The sequence below is a fragment of the Triturus cristatus genome, chromosome 10 (genome assembly GCF_964204655.1).
Source record: "Triturus cristatus chromosome 10, aTriCri1.1, whole genome shotgun sequence".
In the NCBI taxonomy this organism is placed as follows: domain Eukaryota; kingdom Metazoa; phylum Chordata; class Amphibia; order Caudata; family Salamandridae; genus Triturus; species Triturus cristatus.
Window position 1 is genome coordinate 343937379 of NC_140593.1, and position 21651 is coordinate 343959029.

Consider the following 21651-nt stretch of genomic DNA (forward strand, 5'->3'; position numbering starts at 1 on the left):
GGGAGAAAGTCTGTTAAAATATAGTCTGAATGTGTGCAGCAGCGACCCCTGGCATGCCCCTTGTGACCCCTGGCACTGCCTTTACAACCCCTAGCGTCAGCAGTGGCAAAAACAGTGGTAGCAACAGAAGCAGCTCGTCCTTATGGTTGTCGGTGGGGGCTTCACTTACCTCTTTTGTGTCATTTTTTAAATTATACTAATAGTGAATAATATTACAGTAGTCGCCATTAGTTTAATTAAAAAAATAGAGTGCACATAGCTGAAATATGACTTCCCCTGGCAGCTGAGGTAAGTAACAAAAATGCTTTTAAATGTATGTATGTTCTGTGCGTGTTTGCAGTTTTGAATGTGTGTGTGTATGTGTGAATGTGTGTAGGCAGTGTGTGTGTGTGTGTATGTGTGTATATATAAGCATATGTATGTGAGTGAAAGTAAAGTTCAAGGGGCATGTGAAGTCACTTTCCCTGTCCCTGCCATTATGGTGAACTGACGTCTATGGTCTCTTCAACGAGGAATCATTTACCTAATCAGGTGGCATGCATAATGAGGTGACTAGCACTTAAATGATGCATTGATCATCATCTATGAGCATTTGTTAGTGATCTTTTCTTAGTCTGGACCACAGTGATACATATTCCTCATTTCCGGATTATTTTTTTATAAATCTGCTTCCTTGCATGTGTTGTTCATTGTCTTATTATCTTCTCAGGCTGGATGATCGACGCAGACAGCCGTCCCAAATTCCGCGAGCTGACTGCCGAATTCACCAAAATGGCCCGGGACCCCCAGCGCTATTTAGTCATACAGGTATATGTGATGTAGATAAGTTTGTCAGGCGAAACCATGTAAGTAAACCAAGTACATATGTGTGATGAGGAAAGTTAACTAGGTTATGCAGAATCCGATTTAAGAGAATTGACACTGTAAATCTTTTCGATACATCTTCGCATAGATCGTTCACCAGTTAGAAAGAATCCGTTTCCAACATCAATGGAATTTAGACCTTGAAAAAATATGTAAATAGCACTTTTTGAAAGAAAAAATATTCCATATATTAGTGTCCACCTAGTGGTTAATGTAATTGCTTTTGTTAATTTCATCATGAAAAATTTGTGTATGCAATTTCGATGAAATGTTGCTCTGTGCTTTTGTTTTCGATGAAATCATATATAATCCATAGTCTTGCCTTCCTCAGACTCATTCCTTCCCTCTGCATTACATTAAAAAATACAGGTAATTGTGTTTTGCCACCCAACCCCTCTTGCCATCTCTTCTGTCTTCCATCCAGTTATTACAGAAAAATAAATGCCTTCTATCCTGAAGACCAAGCAAAAACTTATTTGGCGGAAGCCTCCACCTCCATACTCAAATATACACACAAAAAAACCTAGCATCCTGTTAGCATCACCTACACCCATGACAGTAGCCTTCCCTTCCTTGTCCCAATATTTGAAAAAATCCTACACCCAACATCCAGCTACCCTCCCCCTACCATTCCAGATATATAAACACACATTTACAATGCAATCGGTCTCGCCTTTGGGACCTTATATGTATTTAGCTAAGCAGCACATTAGCCTGAGTGCTGAAACATCTACTGTTCTTTAACATGGAGGGAAAGTAAGCACCAAACTGCGTAACTCGCCAGGTATGGGAACACATGGAGAGATATTGCCTTTCAGCAGAAAATGGCATAGTCCTAAGCTCTGTTTTTAATATAAAATCAGGGCCTTCGGTGGTCATATCACTGAAAATACAAGATTTGAAAAAATATTATTGTCTACGGGTGCTCGTGGAAGACAATTTCTATGGACTGGAATCTAGAGAATGCCATTACAGGCAGGTTTTCGGATGCATGTCGTAACCCTCTACCAAGCTTTCAGGTTCATTCTCTTAAATTGGAAGGAAGTATATCTTGGGGGTGGCATGCTTTTTGCAGCCTTTGTGGACCTAAGGTCTGCATTCGATTTTGTGCCAAGGCCCAATCTGTGGGAAGTCCTCCGGGAGATGGCTATGCCGCCAGAACTGTTGAGGCTGTTGATTAACCTGCATGAACATACATACGCCCAGGTTCGCTGGGGAAAACCAGGGGAGGTGACAACAAGATTTGAGGTGTCCAAAGGGGTAAGACAAGGGTGTGTACTGGCCCCCACCTTGTTTTCCTTGTTCATTAACGGGGTTATAAATTATTTTTTAAACTTCCCGACAGATGCACCCTCCATAGCTGGCATGAAAGTCCCCTTGCTCATGTTCGCGGATGACACTCTTTTAATTTCTAAGACGCGACAGGGGCTACAGTTAGCACTGTCCCGTTTTGAGTTGTTTTGCCGCGAACATGAGCTTGAGGTAAATGTGGGGAAGACCAAGTTTATGGTCCTTGGTGGTGCTAGACCAGTAAAAGCAAGGGTTGAAATGGGAGGAGCCACTCTGGAACAGACATCTACTTTCACCTATCTGGGGGTCACTTTTAGTGACAATCTAAGCTGGAAGTCCCAGATTGACCTCCTCACCCTAAAGCATATACAACTAGGTGGAGCCTTGCTCAAAGAACATAGGCATTCCATAACTAAACCTATGGCCCCCCTGATTAAAATTTATGGGTCTAAAATTCTTCAAGCGGTAATGTATGGTGCTGAACTATGGGGGTTTAGCAATTTGGATTCCCTGAGGGTGGCACAAAACAAATTTCTTAGGTCTGCAGTAGGGTTACCACAATCATCCCCACGCATACCTCTCTTATATGACCTAGGTTGTCAGCCTGTTGAGGACATGTTGCGGTATAGGCCGCTGGCGTTTTGGCGGCGCCTGTGGATTACCCCAGAACTGTCCCTGTATGCCAAGGCATTACTAGAAGTTAAAGCTCTAGGGGGCTCTCATAGGATCACCTGGCTGTCTGAAATTAAAACTATCTTGATTGATATGGGGATGGGTGAGTTATGGACCAACCCCGAGATGGCTGTTTTCCCCCCGAAAAAGATCTTTAGGGACACCTATTGGCAATGGATTAAAGTTAAGTGTCATGCATCCCTGACTGGTAGTTCTTTGACTATAACATATCTGGCTGTCAAGGATGATTCCTTTCTTGAAGAGTATTGGGACATAATAACAAAGCTGCAGGATCAAAAACTTTACCACCAGTTTAGACTCGGCTCCCTACCACTACGTTGTTTTCCAAAAAGCTGGAATTCATCTGGTAGTGATAAATGTCCCCTATGTAAGAATAAGATCGAAACAGTCAATCATTTTCTCTTTGTCTTCCCAGAGTATCTCCAACCAAGACGGTTGTGGTTACGCCCTGTATGTCGTGAACTGGGCGTTAGATCTGCGCAGGCAGCTAGCAGAATATTGAAGTCTGATACATCAAAATTTGTGGTTATTGGTGTGGCTAAATTTATTAGTTGGGCATGGCTCCTACGGTACCGGAGGATTAGTCCCTAATTATCTGGCCCCTAAATAATGCTGAGACAAACGTGGTATAGGCTTTACTTGATTTTAAGGTCAAGGAAGGAGGATTTCTACTATTTCTTTTATTATAACCAATTTTATCAACTCGTTTGCAAAATTTTATATTTAATATTTTCTTATTACTGATTTTAGTATGTTACTTATTTATTTGTCTTATTAAGTTTATTGTGTTAAACTATATTCTTACTATTTTTAATTAAATGCATATTATGAAATGTTTGTATGTCTTTTATGATGAAATATTCGCAATAAAGACTTTTTTGACTTGATTCTGGTATTTTACTGACCTCTGCTGGTCGTTTTCAATCAAGAAAGTTAAATAGAGGCAGTTGCCAGAAAATGTTTAAAAAAGAAAGTCCCTCAGCAGAAAGCAATTCTGGTATTTTACTGACCTCTACTGGTCGTTTTCTATCAAGACAGTTAAATAGAGGCAGTTGAACAGAAAAAAAGTCCATAAGCAGAAGCAGACAAGTCCTAGGGCTGATCTCCAGAGCCCACAAAGTACATACACATATAAGTATATACTAAAGTATATACAAGAGGTCTTGACTGCTCGACCCAATAAATGTAATACCTGCCATGGAGCAATGAGTTTTCATAGTAGGTAGAAACTAATATGAAGCAAAGTTTGAGCGAAGTACTTGTTGTTGGTCTGTGAAGCTAATTTTGCAGAGCACAAGAGAGTGTTGCTAGGATTGATTCTCTGATGTCAAATCAGTTCCTTTTAATTATGCAGAATTCTGTGAAGGATTTAGCCCTATATAAAGTTTACAGGCGTATTCAGTTTTCAGTTTCTGGAATGGAACAAAATACATTACCTGTTCCATCACACTGCCATAAAAACATTCAGGTACCAGAAACACCTTACCTGTCCATAAAACAAATTCATTGCTTCCTAAAAGCACGTCATTACTTCAGTATTTAATGACAGGCCCAATGACTCCAAGAAATCATGTGACAGGTATTACCCAGGACAACCATAGTCAGTAAACTCTCTTTCTCTAATCCCAGCTCCAGCCACATTGCAGCATAGATGGTCTACGTCAGTTGATCAGCCTATATATCTCTTACCCCCACTCGTCTTTTCAGTAATAGGACCGATATTTGCCATCCTCTTTGGCAAATGTCATAAAAGGGACTTATTGCAAAAAGTAAAACATTGTCTCTTAAAAAGTATTATTACTTTTACGGACTTGGTGCTGTCGATTCTTTCCATACATCTTCTCCGCATACCAGTTGCAGTGCACTTAGTCGATGTTGTTAATACAGAATTTGCTCACACTCGCTATCGCTAACGCTACAGTATCGATTTAACTTCAATATTTTTATCAGGAGTTCTTTTTCTAGCTGCTGGCACTCATTTTATTCAGGAAATCAAGCATTTGGACAAAAACAAGAATAATTGGGGCATTCGAAGACGTAAAGATAGGCCATAATTCTTCTGAAAATGATATTTCCTGAGTGACAAAATAAGAAATATGATTGGTTAATTGACAGCTTTCCAGTGATTTCTTACCATATGCTGTAAATATTTATTTACCAGAATGACGAGAGGATGCAGCTACCCAGCCCATCAGACACCAAGTTTTATCGCACCTTAATGGAGGAGGGAGAAATAGGCGAAGTGGTTGACGCAGAGGAGTATCTGGTACCACACCAGGGCTTTTTCAACAGTCCGGCCACATCCCGCACCCCCTTACTGAACTCAGTGGTAAGTTAATTTCAGACTGTTCCACACAATCACACTTACACAAATCCTACACACTTTGGGACTAATTTCCTTTTCTTGTGTTACAGAGTACCACCAGTAATGTTTCAGACATCCCCTTCATCAACAGAAATGGAGTAAGTACATTTTTGTCTTTTGGAAAGTGGTGATGCTGTTAGAGGTCAAGGCCTGACTGTGTCTTATTTTGGGTGCTGTAGATATAGATTGTGCTAAAATTGTGATAAATTCACATTTAAGGCATGTCCCTTATATTTAATGCTGTATTTTGTTAAGCAAATGTGCAAAAAAAGTATACATTTTTAATATGATGTGCAATTCCACCGTATTGTATTTACAACCTATTTTACCAGCATATTTCATTACCTATCAGCATAGCAGTACGCAGTACGATGTATATTGTTTCAATATTTTCTTTGTTTGTGTAGACAAATTAGTAGACACATCCCTTTGGTAAATAAAAGGCTTCCGTAAGTCTGCAAAGGTAAAAAAAAGAAGCAATCTCTTCGTATTGCAGTCACCTTTCCATGTTTTGATCACATCTCTATTTAGATGTTATGAAGCTCTCACCAGACACCAAAGGCGTGCCTGGATAAAAACAAGCATTTACAATGCAATAGGTCTCACATTTGCGAGAGTTTAAGCTATTGGCATTGTAAATGACAATGCCTTTTATTGATCTGTTTTGATAATTAACACATAAATAACAACCATTGTCATTTACGATGCCAATAGCTCAAACTGTTGTAATTGCGAGATTTATTTCATTTCAAAGAAGCGGCCACCATTGTCCCAGGCTGCTAGGAAAGTGAAAGCGTGCATGGCACACTGAATGTTGCAGGAAAGCATGTCATGCCTGCAGACGGAGAAAATACTGCTTACAGACTAAATAAGACATACTGTGTAACAAAAGAAGTAAAAGGGCCAGTCCTCATGGGAGGTTACAAATAAAGACAAGGCGATACTAAGGAGGGGCTAACAAACCTATTAATGAATAAGAAGGCAGCATTTACTAATGACATTGACACAAGCCAATGACAAATATGGGCGGAGAGTGGGCGGGGCTTCAAGTCTATACTCTAATACAGCATGCCTCGTAGAGCAGCGCATGCGCTGCCCAGGCTCGCCCTAATGAAGCAATTGAACCCAAAATCACCCAGTAAGTTGGGGCATTGATCCCACCAGGTAGATTAAGAGCAGCCCACTCCTCCCTGTTCTGTCATCCCCCATCCTCGCGGCCATAGAACACTCCAATCACATGTCTACCGTCTGATTACCTCTGCTTCTTTAATGGATTGACTGAAGCCACACAAGGGTGAGACTGTACTGCATGCCATGCACTTTACAAGGCTTCCCGTCACCGATAAAGGCCATTACATTTGGAGGAGTGAAATTAATTTCACTCTGCCTAGTTATGAGTGGTTTGTTTTCCGCATCCAGTTTTACCAGGTTTGGGAGGATGTGGCCTGATTTTTCCGGCTGTTGCATGAGCTTTGCCTGCAGCAGCCAACTTCATTCAGCACTTTATTTTGGTACAATGCCCCCTCCCCCTACTCGCCACCCCCCACCCACAGGCATGTGTACATGTTTACCAGCTGCTCAGAGCAGGTGGTAAATGTAAACATTAAAACTTCACGGAAGGGCAAATTCTGATTGTTTTTATGGAAATTCAGTTCCACAGTCCCACATGGTGTGTTACCATTCCCTGAGGTTCTACTCGTACTTGCACAATACTGGGGCGATGTCACCAGGCATGTCATTTTAAAGTCGCCCACAGCACTTGCAACTCGCAATCAGGGCAATAGAAGGCGCCTTTAATGAAGTACAAACAGCTAGAGGAATCGCAGTAAAGACGTGACATACACATTATGCCGTGTTAATATAAGATGGAAGTTCCACTTTATAAGGCGAGCCTTATTTTGGAATGTAAAGTCGAATTGTGCATTGAGATTGCACATTAGTATAAAATAGATAAGTTTAAGTAGACTCCAAAAAGCATATGGCCATGTCTGAACTGGGGTGGCGGAGTGGGCTAAAGAATGATGATGGATTAAACCCAGATCAGTTGACTGGGGGTTAGTGCTTGCAATGTTCAACACTCCGTCCATCATTTCCTTTGGATTTTGCTTTGTTCGCCATAAGTTGGCAGGGTATGCTCAGACGTGAGTCCCTTGCTCACTTTGCCACTGGATTCAAGCAAGCCTGGCTGAAGACGGCTGAAATGCCAGAAACCGGTCCTAAGAAGCTTGTTTCCGGTCCAGGGAAGACATGGTTTGGCAGTTCGGGCTGGACTGTTCCCATGAGGCACAGGGTCAGACTGATTTGCATATGGCCATGTCTGAACTGGGGTGGCAGAGTGGGCTAAAGAACGGTGATGGATTAAAACCAGATCAGTTGACTGGGGGTGAGTGCTTGCAATGTTCAACACTCCGTCCATCATTTCCTTTGGTTTTTGCTTTGTTCGCCATAAGTTGGCAGGGTATGCTCAGACGTGAGTCCCTTGCTCACTTTACCACTGGATTCTAGCAAGCCTGGCTGAAGACGGCTGAAATGTCAGAAACCGGTCCTAGGAAGCTTGTTTCCGGTCCAGGGAAGACATGGCTTGGCAGTTCGGGCTGGACTGTTCCCATGAGGCACAGGGTCAGACTGATTTGCATATGGCCATGTCTGAACTGGGGTGGCAGAGTGGGCTAAAGAACGGTGATGGATTAAACCCAGATCAGTTGACTGGGGGTGCGTGCTTGCAATGTCCAACACTCCGTCCATCATCCCCTTTGGTTTTGCTTCGTATGGGAAAAGAAGCACGTTTATTACAGATCACTCACTCTTACTAGTTTTAGAGTGACTTGAGATACACAGCAGACCTTGATATGAAACACTCAGTCTGGAAACTAATAGCTTACTGCCTTTGTCATTAGCTAGCCGATAAGTGTCCTTCTTTCCATCGTCTAGACAGCATGTTTTGTGATTCGTTTCCCAGCACAGTAAAGAGCTCGTCAACATGTGCTCATTCATTAATGCTGAAGATTGTATTCAACAACATTATTCAGCTGTTTTCCTTTAATTGCCTAGCATGGAATATTTCAATCAATCAATTGATATTAGTTTTATAACGTCGTTGGTAGAAACAGCTATTAAAATACACATTTACATAGCACACTCATAAATATGTAAAAATATAATTACAAACTTCTGTGCATCTTAAAAGAGCAGAATCGAAAAATGTGCGACTTCTTTCAAGGTCAAACGTTTAAAGACACATTTAATGTTAAATGTCTTTCTTTAAAGCCCTTGTGTAATTTAACACATTTAAGAGAGCTCGGGCACATTGTCTAATCGCTGAAGAACATAATCATGTTTTAAATACTTAGTCCCTAGTTCGGTATAAAAGTTAAACAAAAGCTCATTACAGTTTCAAAGGACAAACCATCATGCAAACCTCAGGCGGACAGTTTTTACAGGTTCTACACCTCAATAATGACAGTAGACCCAAAATGGAACCTTGTTAAAAAGTCCTCTGAATTTGTGGTGTCAACAATCGACAAATAATTGTCAGTCACTGGAAACATTTACTCTGTAGATGAGCGTGCAGGATGACTTTAGCTAGGTCTTTAAATTCTCTTGAGCTGATCATTCATGAAAAATTGAGTTTTTATCCAGCACTTGTGAGGATGCTTTTAGGCCGATGGATTTTTAAGAAAGTTAACCTTTGCATTCGACAGGCATCAGCATAATGGGAAATGTCTTTGATAACTGCGACGGTTGTTGACTGTCTCCATATTGTTGCCTACCTTTCCTCTCTTTCCCGCTTCCCTGAAGCCTACCTGAGCTCAACATCCACCTGCTCCCACAGGTCTGCAATCGGGTGGAGCACAGGTGTTGTGTGATGTGGTGGCGTATGGTGTGTGAATTCAGCTCATCCTAGCTAATCCCTTCTGAGGAGTGGGGAGGTGGTGATGGGGTGTGGTGTGAGTAAAAGGTCTGGCTCAACTGCTTGACAGCTGTCTTCAGTTTGGGCTGACCACATTCACTGCGCCAGAAGATAACAATAGGGTGAAGCTGTTATGGCTTCTTCGTCCCTAGCAGCTGGATAACAGCTTCTGCAGTGCGTTGCTGCATAGGAAACCCCATTAAAGAGAGCCCTTGGAGTTGGAAAGACTGTAAATCCTTTAGAAGTGGGGAATCCTGGTGAGCCCAAATAGCTGGTTGAGTTTGCCAGATAATGGTCAAGCTTTGATGCATTTTTTGTTAATGCTGAAAGACAAACCTGAATGGCCTGTTATGGTGCTGGTGAAAGCAGCTTGGGTCTGGACTTGACTCCATTGGGGTGAGTGACTACTGCTGGACTGGATTCGGACCAGACTGCAGTCTGCCTTTTGCGTTGGTATTGAGGATACTACGAGTAAATAACTAATTGAAGCCTGTAAAAAAAAGTATTTAATTAAAATAAAAATGACCAATCACATAGTTATCCTCAACTGAACTTACAGTTAATAATTACTCACAACTATCAGTGCCTGGGGAAATTGCTTGAGAGAAAGCCAAGGGAGATAAGCCCTTTTTTTGGCTCATGCCGTGTCATCCTTGTCATCCCTTCAAGTGCCCTGGTACATATGTATTGGGAGGGAGAGAGTTCCCCTCCAGTATATAAACAATTAAGGCTGGCTTTAACATGAGCAATGGCTGCCCACTTTTGGTCCGTGCATTCTCACACAACTCCAGGAATAGGCATTGAAACTATGAAAACATGTCAGGATCATCAAGCCCAAAATGTTTAAAGTGCTTCTGTGTGAAGCATTCCCGAGGCCCGAAGACAGTCAACTTCCAGAGAGAACAAACGCTCTCCGGCATCATACACAAAAAGTAGAGTTGACACAATTAGCTGCAGTCATGGGTACAGACACAGGCAATGATAGGGATGGTGCTACAGAGGGCATTGTGTTTAGAGGTGAAAGGTCTTTATGTTAGATGGTCAACACTATTGAAGCCAGGATCCATGTGTCATGTGAAGCCCTGACTTGGAATTATAAAAAAGCATGAAATGTCTACGCAAACCCATCAAGTTGATGCCAGAAGAGTGAACGGCCTTAAATTGCCTAGTAACTGTCCCCCTACACATATAGACATGACCTATGATTCACAAATCCTCTATCCAAACTGTTCTGGCTGATTGCACTACAGCTGCTGGAAGGGTAGGTAAGCACTTTAACCCTCTTTATTATTAGATTTATATTTGGTTTTCATTAATATTAATTAAAACCATTACAAAAAAGGAAGAAAAGATTAGAAACATCATGAGTTCAAGAAACATATTAGATCCTCCTGAGGAACAAAAGGAACAAAATATGGAGACCTCGGTATTTCATACAGAACTTCCCAGTCTCACTCATGTTGATAGAGTCCTGCACCAAACCGCGAAATGCATTGACAAGAAGCGCCCTGACGGCGATTCCTGGTAATGCTTTATAAAGATGGCCAGCTTGTCGGTCATTAATAAATCTGGCAGCCGATCCATCCACCAAGGAGATAGAGTAACTTACTCTGTCACCCTAGCAGGACAACAGTCCATCTACCAGAATTACATCGGCCCCTAAGTGATTTGCCCAGAATCACAGGATGTTGAGCCAACAGCGAGACTCAAACCTGGTTTTTCATTTCAAAAGCCAGCAGCTCTGGCTGTAATGGCACATCCTCTCCACATATACCCAAATAGAGCACTTCTTTTTAGTTAATAAGAAAGATTTAATTACAATCCCCATCAGAAATGGGAATACCCACTGAAAAGATTAAGTTATTTCTCCTTTCCGCATCTTGCCACCTGCTTCTCCTCTGTCTAAATTGTCCTGAGGCCCCAACAATGAACTACTTTCTGTCAGTGAGGAAGAATTCAGAGTCCAGGTAAAGCAAGTCCATTCCATAACTCTCGCAGATGTTTCCTGCAAACTCAGTGGAGACAATAAATATGATTCCAAGTCTCTGGTGAGTCTCCATTTTTTGTTGTTTTGTTTTTTTAACACACTTTATTGAGAACCATTTAGCAACGTACATTGTCAATGAGTATACATACGGTCATTTTTCATTTGTCGGTTTTTCAAGCATATACATTATTTACATTCCGATCTGCGTGAACAGTGGAGTGCATACATTTAAGTTGCGTATTCTCGTCTACGAGAACAGTAGGGTCCTATTCACAGAATTTTTGGACATGTCAAACATCAGGAATATGAAGCCTGTTGGTGTTCAAACAAGTTTGAAAAAAAGGAAACAAAACAGTCCACACTTTACCCCCCTCCCGCCTCCCCCCCTCCTGGCCTGCGTTTACCTGTTTACATTATTATCTATCAAGGTTATTCATGTGTTCCTATTAGTCCTATGCTGTCTGTGACCTAAGGACTGGCGGCTGACGTCATTGTCAGTGTGAGCTCTTATCATACGGGTGTGGTGTTAGCCTATTGTGCTATATTTCTCTGTGTGGGTACTAAATCTATACGCTTAAGGTCCTCCATCCTAATGTGGTGAGTCTCCATAAGTATTAAATTACTCAAAACATTTTTTGGATTCTTTTGTAGCTCAAATACATATTTTGCAGGCCACCTTCATTTATAATCAAATTATATACCGTTCACCCATTCTGTAGACAGCAGTTCTACCCTGGCAAAGCTCTGATGGCAAAACCAGCCTTTAATGTATTAGATTTAAATCTAAATCACTCTGAGCTCAGGAACAAAATGGCTATATCCCTGGAGATTGTCATTGAGGAAAATAATCGACCCAAAGACATCACAAAAGAGACTAATCATATGTCTCATTAAATAAACTGCTGCTTCTGAGAAAAACATCTATAGAGAGAAAACAAGTATATTTTTTCTCAGCAAAAACAAAAAAAACATTGTAAGAGGAAGAAAAAAACTGGAATATGGACTGTATTCAACCCAGTAAAATCATTAAACAAGCACATGATAGAGACAGCTTGGGAGATACTTGTAAAATTCAAGTGACAGATGCTCAAAAAAGTACCAGTAGGAAGACAACGCCAAAGATGTTTCCTATATTTGTGGGCAAAAGCTCCAAGTCAGGCTTAGAGAACATCAAAACAGTGATAAGCCCTATTAATGAGCCTGGAACCTGAATCCACAACAGTGTTACCATCTCTACAAACCCTAACACAAGATACATCATATAAGAGAAGATCTCCTGATGACTCATGGATAAAAAATCTGTTCTATAATACAACAATTGAAAACAGAAATTATCCCTTCGCATATATTTCCCACTTATAATGATGGCATTAGTGTAAAAAGTGCATGTAAAATGCATCGTAGCAAGGGTCAACAGTGAAAAGCGCTACAAAGCAATGTGACAGACTTAATTATCACCTGAACAGTTTATTAAGTTGTTTGAAATGATGTTCAGAAGGATGTAGATACTATTACTTCAAAGTAACAACCTTTGATTCGAGATTTAAGACACAAATGTCACCCAAAGCCTAGATTTCTGCCTGGTGCCTCAAAAGCAATTGCAGATTCATATGGGGAGAGGAGTTGGCCTAACGGCTAGGGCGGTCCACCTCGAATCTGGGGAACTGGGTTTGAGTCTCGGAAATGACGCTGAACATCCTGTGATTCTGGGCTTCATCTCCCTGTTCCTAACAAAAATTAATGTGTCCTCATTTAATGCAACCGGAGCTATGGAAAGCGCTCTGATACCTGATTTGGGTCAAGTCCGCGCTATATAAATCTCTGTAAAATAAAAAAATAAAAATAAACATGCGGTTGGGCACACTACCTTCAACCATTAACTGTGAGTCTCTGCATCACAAAGAGAGATGCGTTGGTTCTCATTGCCACTCATGGCAGTCTTCAATTTGTTCTGGCAAGGAAAGAATCAAGAGCTCCTTCTATTTCAAGATATTTAGGTCTGGCTTTTGAGAGAACCTTAGCTGTCTAAGACTATTATCTTACAGAAAACGCACACAGAATACACATACACAGTGGGGCTTTGGTCAATGGACTTCATCGCTTGGTCAGTAAAATTGTCATTCACATTTCTGCGCACCACGGCATTCATTGTGCAGCAATGTGTCGGCTCACTTAACACATTGGTTCTTTTAAGTTTAAGGGACTGAACAGAGCTCGTGCTCATTGTTTACATACACCTAAAAATTGTTCATTGCTCTTCAGTGACAAACCCGGCTCAAATGGGTTTTAGCTTATAAATTATTTATATGAGCCACCTATTTCATTTGTTAGCACTCCTTTTTTTTTTGTTGCTGTTATCAAGTGTTTGTGACATTTTAACATTGTAGCTGCCAGTGATTTGAGTGCTTTGTTAGGTGATGATTTTTTTCCTTTCCTAATAATAATAATAATAATGATATAACGAATAAAGTCCCCCTGCCGTACATTAAAAGGATATTGCACGTCACCGAGGAGTTCTATAACCATATAGAGGTATGAGGCTGAAGGGGAGTTCCTTTATAATGTTATGGAACTCCGAGGTGACTTGCAATATCCTTATCAAAAACGTCAGGGGCACATTATCCCATATAATGCATGGTCACACTCTCGCTATTACCAGAAACCACTTAAAGCCTTGGTGCGTAGCTCTTTCATATGAAAGAGGGAGCATGTTTGCAAACATGAGGAATAAAAATAAAACCTCCAGTGCAAAATTAAACACATCAAAAATCTGTTAGATATTTGTTGCAAACATATATTGGAAACAGTTCAATACAAGTCAGTTTTCTTTTTTTTTTAAAAGGGCTGCAGTAGCTCAATATTTTTAGAAACATGCTAAAAGATTCTAGCTTTTCTCTATGTAAGGAGTGCAAAAAATAAACATTCTCTCTGCTTGTCATTGTAAGCTATTAAAATAGAATAAACATTCTCTCTGCTTGTTATTGTAAGTTATTAAAATAGAGCAGAAGAAAGAAAAGCAGCCTTCGGCGCACTGGTGCATAGAATACGTGAGTGGTGCAGCTTAGGGATGGAAGAGCCACCGGAACACGATTGCCTCTGCCTTCTTTTCATCATCCCAGGTCGGACGAAGGAGGCCACCCTGCTGTATAGGGCTCTCCTGCAGAGAATGCAATTTGATCTTGCAGAGCTCCACACACATTGGGACATAGACATTGGGTCGCCGCTGACTGATCAGGGTTGGAGGAGGATTCTGGAGTGCACCTCAAAGTTGTCCTGGAAAGCTCACTTCAAACTTATCCAATTTTACTACCTTCATCAGACTTACCTTACCCCTCGGCGCATACATGTCATGTTCCCTGTGGTAGGGTCGAAGTGCCTTCGAAGTGCTGCTGAGGATGCCAGCTTTTTATATATGGTGTGGTCTTGTCCATTATTGATACCGTACTGGACGTTGGTCTTCCAGGTGGTTTGTGGTGCCACCCTTTGAGGGTCAGATAATTTATGACAACTCAGTCTTGGAAGTTTCTTCGCCCACTGCTGCCTTCGAGGTCATAGCACAGGCACGGGGTGTTCACTGTGGAAGGCGTATGGCTTCTGTGACAGTTGCGGCATAGAATGTTTGATTATGCCATAGTGCATCTGGGAGCGGATGGACACCTGGGTGACTATGATGGTGGATAGTGTTTTGGTTTTGTATAAGGTGGGAATCCTCTTGTGGTCTTATGTTCTTCTATATTGGTAGTAATGGTTCCAACGCAGCTGGCCCCTCCACTTGTTAATGATATTGCCTCCACGTGCAATGCTTGCCAATGTTGTTGTTTTATTGTTTTATTTTTATTTAGTATGCTATTGTTGTAATGAAAAATGAACGCAAGTACTTTCAAAAAGAAAGAAAAGCAACATTCCGTTTTCTTTGCTTTGAAAAGCTGCTTCAATTATTCTCTGTGGCATAAACAGCCTTTCACCTTGCTGCTGGCTCTGGCATTGTGAAGCAAACACAAGGAGATGATGAACGGAGAGCTGAAACTTTTCAGACACTCACCCCTAGTCACAGATCTGGGTTAAATCCATCATCGTTCTTTAGCTCACTTCGCCACCCCAGTTCAGACTCAGCCATATGCAAATCAGTCTTGACCCTGTGCCTCATGGGAACAGTCCAGCCCGAACTGCCAAGCTAGGTCTTCCTTGGACCGCAAACAAGCATCCTAGGACCAGTGCTTAATTTGAGCCGGTGCTTTTTGGTGCTCAGCACCGGCACTTCATTGGTTTCCGGTGCTCGGCACCGGCGCCTAACTGTTCTAAATATGTTGTTGACAGTCTACCACATGGTGGCGCTGCTCATCTAATTTACAGATGAGCAGAACAATGGTTGTTTGGGAATACAATATACATGAAAATCGTGTTAATACCTGCCTCCCCAGTCATCCCTTTAGCTTTTGGGACCTGTAATAATCTGAACTGTCGCCTTTACATGCGAGAGAGATGGTTAGTAGTTGTTTTGGCAGTGATGACAAGGGCGATGTGTGGTGCAAGCTTCAGTGGCCTCCTGATCAGAGCCCTGGCACTTAATATTTTATAAATTAAGCACTGCCTGGGACCGGTTTCGGGGTATTACCCTCATCAGCCAGGCTAGCTTGAATCCAGTGGCAAAGTGAGCAAGGGACCCACGTCTGGGCATACCCTGCCAACAAAGCAAACATAAGGAGATGATGGACGGATGGCATTGTGATGTCAGAACGCAACTGTAATGACTTATAATAGTTGAGTTCTGACGTCTTTTCTTTACAATCAGTGACTAAGTGCATCACAAGTCGTCGATTGTAAAGAAATTAGAGACTATACAAGGATTACAGAATCCCATATATCATAAGAATAAAATGCATGTTGCAGCTGAAGGCTTGCTATTTAAAATACATTGCTAGTAAAACAGCTGCATCAGTTCATTGTTTCTCATTTTAACATTTCTACTGCAAGCATATGAGGCCACGTTTAGGTAGCTGTGTGTTTTTATTTTATTTCTATATATTTTGTGGCATTTGCTTGCAATCAAAACAAAAAAAAAGAAGTAAAACCAACACACCATCTTATCAACACTTGACCTATTGGCTTTGCCGATGCATTTTTAGCAGCTCTTCTCCAGCAATGGCCCTCTTACACGATATGCAATACCTATGGCCTAAAAGTATTTTCAGCTAAAGCAATAGTAAACAACTTATGAATAAAACCTCACAATTGCATTCTTCCTTTCAAAGCCCATTATTGACATGCTCAACCCAGCATTTTGCAGAGCTCAGATAACTTATTTGTTTATTCGGATAAATGTATAGCAATATTCATACTAATATTAAGATGATCATTTGCTCCAAAGATGCCATTGTTTTCCAGGAGGGCCTGGTAGAGGTAAGCGCTGTGGGGCGGGGTGGGGGAGAGTTGACAGACAACGAGGGAAAATTAAATTTTAAAAAAGAAAATTACTTAACTTGTGCTAGCCGCATCGCCAACTCGCCGATGCGGCGAGTGCAAGATAAGTGTTTTTCTATTTTTTAAAATTAATTTTACCTCGTTGTTGTCTGTCGACTCTCCTCACCGCGCTTACCTGCACCGGCTGCTCCCCTCGTTTTCTCTGTTCTCTTCGCCTTCAACCGTGGCGAATTTCCTCCAAATCTCTACCTACACCGTAAATTGGTCACAGAAGAAGCAACTTGGTTATAGTCTTTTGTTTGTGTGTGCATGTATGGTGGTGATTTCTGGCATCTTAAAAGAACGCCACTAGGTTGTCAATTCACTTCTCTTCTGTCACACTCCTGCCACTTGTGGGATTTTGAAATCTGTGCAGCATTTACCGCTGTCGTTTTTGATACTTCTACTTTACCAGGACAATCAAAAAGTGGTCTTGTCGCTGGGGACACGCCCCAGTTTATCAATCCTTGGGTTTGCTGACACTGGAGACAACCAGCCAAAGTCTCTGTGGTTTAGCTCTAAAGATATGCCTTTATTTGGACAAAGGCTAAGGTAACAGATGGCCAACCAGAGGATGCAGTGTTTTTTCCTAGGTCCTCATTTGACATCCAAATGTTTTCTGGAAGTTGTGCTTTTGGTTCACTTTCAATGGTCATTTAAGCAACTCACATGAGAACAGTGAATTGTAAAAGAAAGGCCCAAAAATACAACATTGCTTTCTTGGTGATATTAGTCTTCTGGTAACCCTAATGTAGATTCCCACCCACTGACCTTCATAAAAGAGTAGGCCACACCAGCAGCAGGCCGGAATTTAAAGACCAATGATTCCTTGCCATTCTCCCAGGGGCATCAATAGTGCAGCACGTGCACTGGCACCAGGGCCCAGGGTTTTGACTGGCCCACATCACCTCCATCAGTGACTTCTTTTACTGCAAAATGAGGGGCAGGGTTCCAGTTTCCTTGCTTGCATGAGGGTCCAGAACTCCCTTGCTACCCCACGGGCTCCTTCCTTGGAATCTTCTTCTAAACTAGATCTTCTTTGGACTCCATGTGGCTCTCCCTGATCATGTGGTCTCTGCAGTCTCCCTCCAAAGATGATCGAAAGGACAGGCCTGCTTGCTCATCCGCACTTCATTGATGCTGAGAAACAAAACTGAAAAGGACCTCCTGCTGCGCTTCGTGTGAGTCTGGGGCTGTCATTGCTAGTACGTGCTTTATAAAAACCTCTAATAAATAAATAAACATCACTTCATTATTTTCTCATTTTTACACGTGTTAACACTGCCTGTGCAAAGGTTTCATCTCATTAGTACCAGTTTACCACCTTATTGCAGCAGTAAGCAACAGAGAGGTGGCCAGTCAATCTTTGCAAAGGACCTTCCGCTTTGCAGCAACACGTCGCCGAGGTTTTTTTAATCCTTTTCAGCTAGAAACTATGTTTTTCTGTTAAAATCTACAAATTATGCAGCACATGAAGGATTATGTGGCACATGCAGCAAATCCATAATTATGTGGAACATGCCATGCCACAGAAATGCATAATTCCGGAAGCTTCTTTCGAGGCATCTTCTTGCCAGTGAAACCAGCTACCCACTAGAACCAGTGTAAATTAAAAGGACATTCTGTCCTGCGGCTCTGCAGCAAATGTATTCAAATATGGGCGTGCCAGCCTAAGAATGTTTGCCATCGTGTGAGTGTACATGGAGAAGGGGGCATGGAATTTGCGAGGGGGTGGGTAATGACAAATGGGTCTTTGGATCCCCTGCTGTCCTTAAACAGCCACAGCTACCCTCCCCCACAGCAGAAGGAACTCATCGGACGCAACTGCCTATGTCCTGTGAAGGTTTTAATTGGGGCCCAGCTGGGAGAATGTTCGCACTGAAATGGAACGCGTGACCCTGTGATGAGACATGAAGCCGAGTGTCACACTGCAGCACTGTGTGAGATGACAGGCCTGATTATGACATTATAATTTAAAATAGAGGAAACGTTCTGAGCAGTAAAAGCGACTACTCTGGTACTGACACTCAAGTCATAGAAGTTCACCTGAGTTGTCTCCATTATGTTTTGCAAATGTGTTTGTGTCCTGAGAACAGTTTATCTTGTTCCCTTGTTGTTTGATGTTTCCCAACGCTAGCTACGCTAGTAAATGTTTAACTATATTAAATAGTACAAGAGTCAAAGCATTTACATCAATCTTGTGAAAATTCACGCGGTAATATTTTATTCATTGTCGTATAGTGCCATCTATCGGCAATATTTAGAACAGGGGATGTTTTACTGTTATGAACTAGTTTGGAACTCTTTATAGAGCCTGTGAATGATGTTATACACGGGATACTGCAATTCCTTTAGAAACGTCAGTCTCTAATAAATTTATAATCTGTCACTTGTGACGCACCCAGTTGTCGATTATAAAGAAAGGACATCAGAACGCGACTATTATAGGATATTATAGTCCAGTTCTCAGAAGCCTGGTGAATGAAGGTCAGGTTAGGGAGCATAATTTTGAAACAGCTGTCCAAAACAACGAAAACCGAATGCTTCTATTCTTTCTCCTGCTCTATTTTTCTAGCTTACAATAACAAGCAAAGAAAACATGTTTATTTTTTGCACTCCTTATATAGTTAGAAAAAAGCTAGAATATTACTGGATGTTTCTACACATTGTGAGGGGAAACAGCAATCACCACACATGCCATTACAACACAAGTATTACAACACGTGGCTTTACCACTTATGCCTTTACCACTCACATATTTACCATGACGTGCCTTTACAACGCATGCCATTAGCAGATAGATAGATAGATAGATAGATAGATAGATAGATAGATAGATAGATAGATAGATAGATAGATAGATAGATAGATAGAGTATTTTAAGGATTTTGGGTGGGTATGGGTTTTTGGGAAATTTTTAGGGAGTAGGGTGGCTAAGGGTTTTTGGGTGGTAAGGGAATTTTTAGGGTTTAGGGTGGGTATGGACTTTTGAGTGGCAAGGGCGTTTTCTATAGTTTTGAGTGGGTATGGGGTTTTTGGGAGGCTAGGGTAATTTTGAGGGTTTAGGGTCGGTAGGGGTTTTTGGGTTACCAGGGAATTTTCAAGGTTTAGGGTGGTAAGGTTTAAGGGTCGGGGTTTGTTGAGGTAAAAAGCATATCTATCTATCTATCTATCTATCTATCTATCTATCTATCTATCTATCTATCTATCTATCTATCTATCTATCTATCTATCTATCTATCTATCTATCTATCTATCTATCTATCTATCTATCTATCTTTCTAATATCTATCTATCTATATATTATATATATATATATATACATATATATATATATATATATATCGATTTCACAGATTTAATATCACGCAGCAAAAACGAACGCATTTCAACTCTTACGAGTCTTTCTCATGTGCTCATTGCAATTTTCAGTAATTGATGTGTGTGAAAAAGAGATGTTACGTTAAGGATGCACAGTAAAGCAGATATCTTTGGCACACTCTCGCTGTCACCACTTCTGCTTCATTTATTTCATAAACCGACAATAGTTTGGAGGTGTTTTCCTTGAAGTATCTGTGAAAAGTCTAAAGAATGCTATAACATAGCCACCTCTCCCCCTCAAAAAATAAATACATAAAAGGGCAATGGTCAGATTATATGAGCAAAGAAGACCCAATCACTCACCCTCAAAAGATTGGACAAAGTTTGCAGGCCCGGTGGCAAGCTTGTGGAACCCCTCTGAGCAGGCACCATGCCCCTCCACCCAACCCTGTCCTTCTCATGACCACTTGGAAGACCATGTGGCATCAAACACCGATGTTGTGTCCAACTATATCGCTCCAGTACAGGTGCATCGACTCACACTTGGAAAGAGTAAAAATTATGTTTTAGAGTAAACTGTGTGCACCAGAAAGTGGAGCATATTCCCCAAAGACAAGTTTTCAGATGTGACAGACCACGTGTCATTGTTACCGAAATGCGCTCTATGAAGGTGGGGTGTTGCTGACTTCTATAGATATACTTTGCACACAACAAACTCATGCCAGCTTTATTTGGAAGTGTTCTCACACAACCAATCAGCTGCTCTCACACCCACTCACACACCCACACAGTCACTCATACACCCACTAACATACCCATAGGCACTCGCACATCAACTCACACACCTAGATAACCACTCCCACTCCCACTCACAGACCTATACAGCACCTCACACATGCTCTCACAGACCCATACAGTCACTAACACCCACTCACACACCCAGTCACAGACACATACAGCCACGCCCACTCACAGACCCATACAGCCATTCACACACCTACTCAGACCCATACAGCCACTTACGCACCTACTCACTGACTCATACAGCCACTCACACACCCACTCACACATCGACAAAACCACTCACACACCCACTCACAAACCCATACAGCCAATAACACCCCTCTCAAAGGTTACAGGTTACATTTAGGAAATAAAACAAAGAAAACTTCAAAATTCACTTAAAAAACTGGTTACAGGGATGTTATAGTTAGGAAATAACATAAAAAAACATAGACATTTACTGATAAAACAAAGGTTACAAGGACATTATAGTTAGGCTCAGATTTCACTTGTACAAAACCATAGAAATTCAGCAGTTATAGTTACCTGAGCTAACTATAACTTACACCCCCACAATCCACTGTTTATGACCTCCCATATTACATCACTCATGACATGGTCAGTGATATCACTGATTACATCTAAAAAAACATCACTGATGACAGCATCCACAGAACCACTCACACAACCACTCACTCACCCTACAACCACACGCCCTCTCACACACTCACGCAACCACTCACACACCCCCTCACAGATCCATACAACCACTCACACAACCAGTCACAAACCCTTACAACCACTCACATGCCCACTTCCACAACCACTCACACACCCACAAATCCACTCACACATCCATACAACCACTCACACACCTGCACACACACTCATAGAATCACTCACACACCTATAAAACCACTTGCACGCCCAAAAAACCACTCACACACCCACACAGCTACACTGACACCTACTCCTACA

General features: G+C 41.5%; 1 protein-coding gene across 1 annotated transcript in view; it reads left to right on the plus strand.

Annotated features, from left to right (window-relative positions):
* Positions 1-21651, plus strand: part of EGFR (epidermal growth factor receptor) — a 569017-nt gene that overhangs the window by 536943 nt on the left and 10423 nt on the right. The window contains exons 24-26 of the mRNA XM_085631553.1: positions 710-807; positions 5009-5176; positions 5263-5310. Coding sequence (XP_085487679.1) covers positions 710-807; positions 5009-5176; positions 5263-5310 — 314 coding nt within the window. The remainder of the gene's footprint in view (positions 1-709; positions 808-5008; positions 5177-5262; positions 5311-21651) is intronic.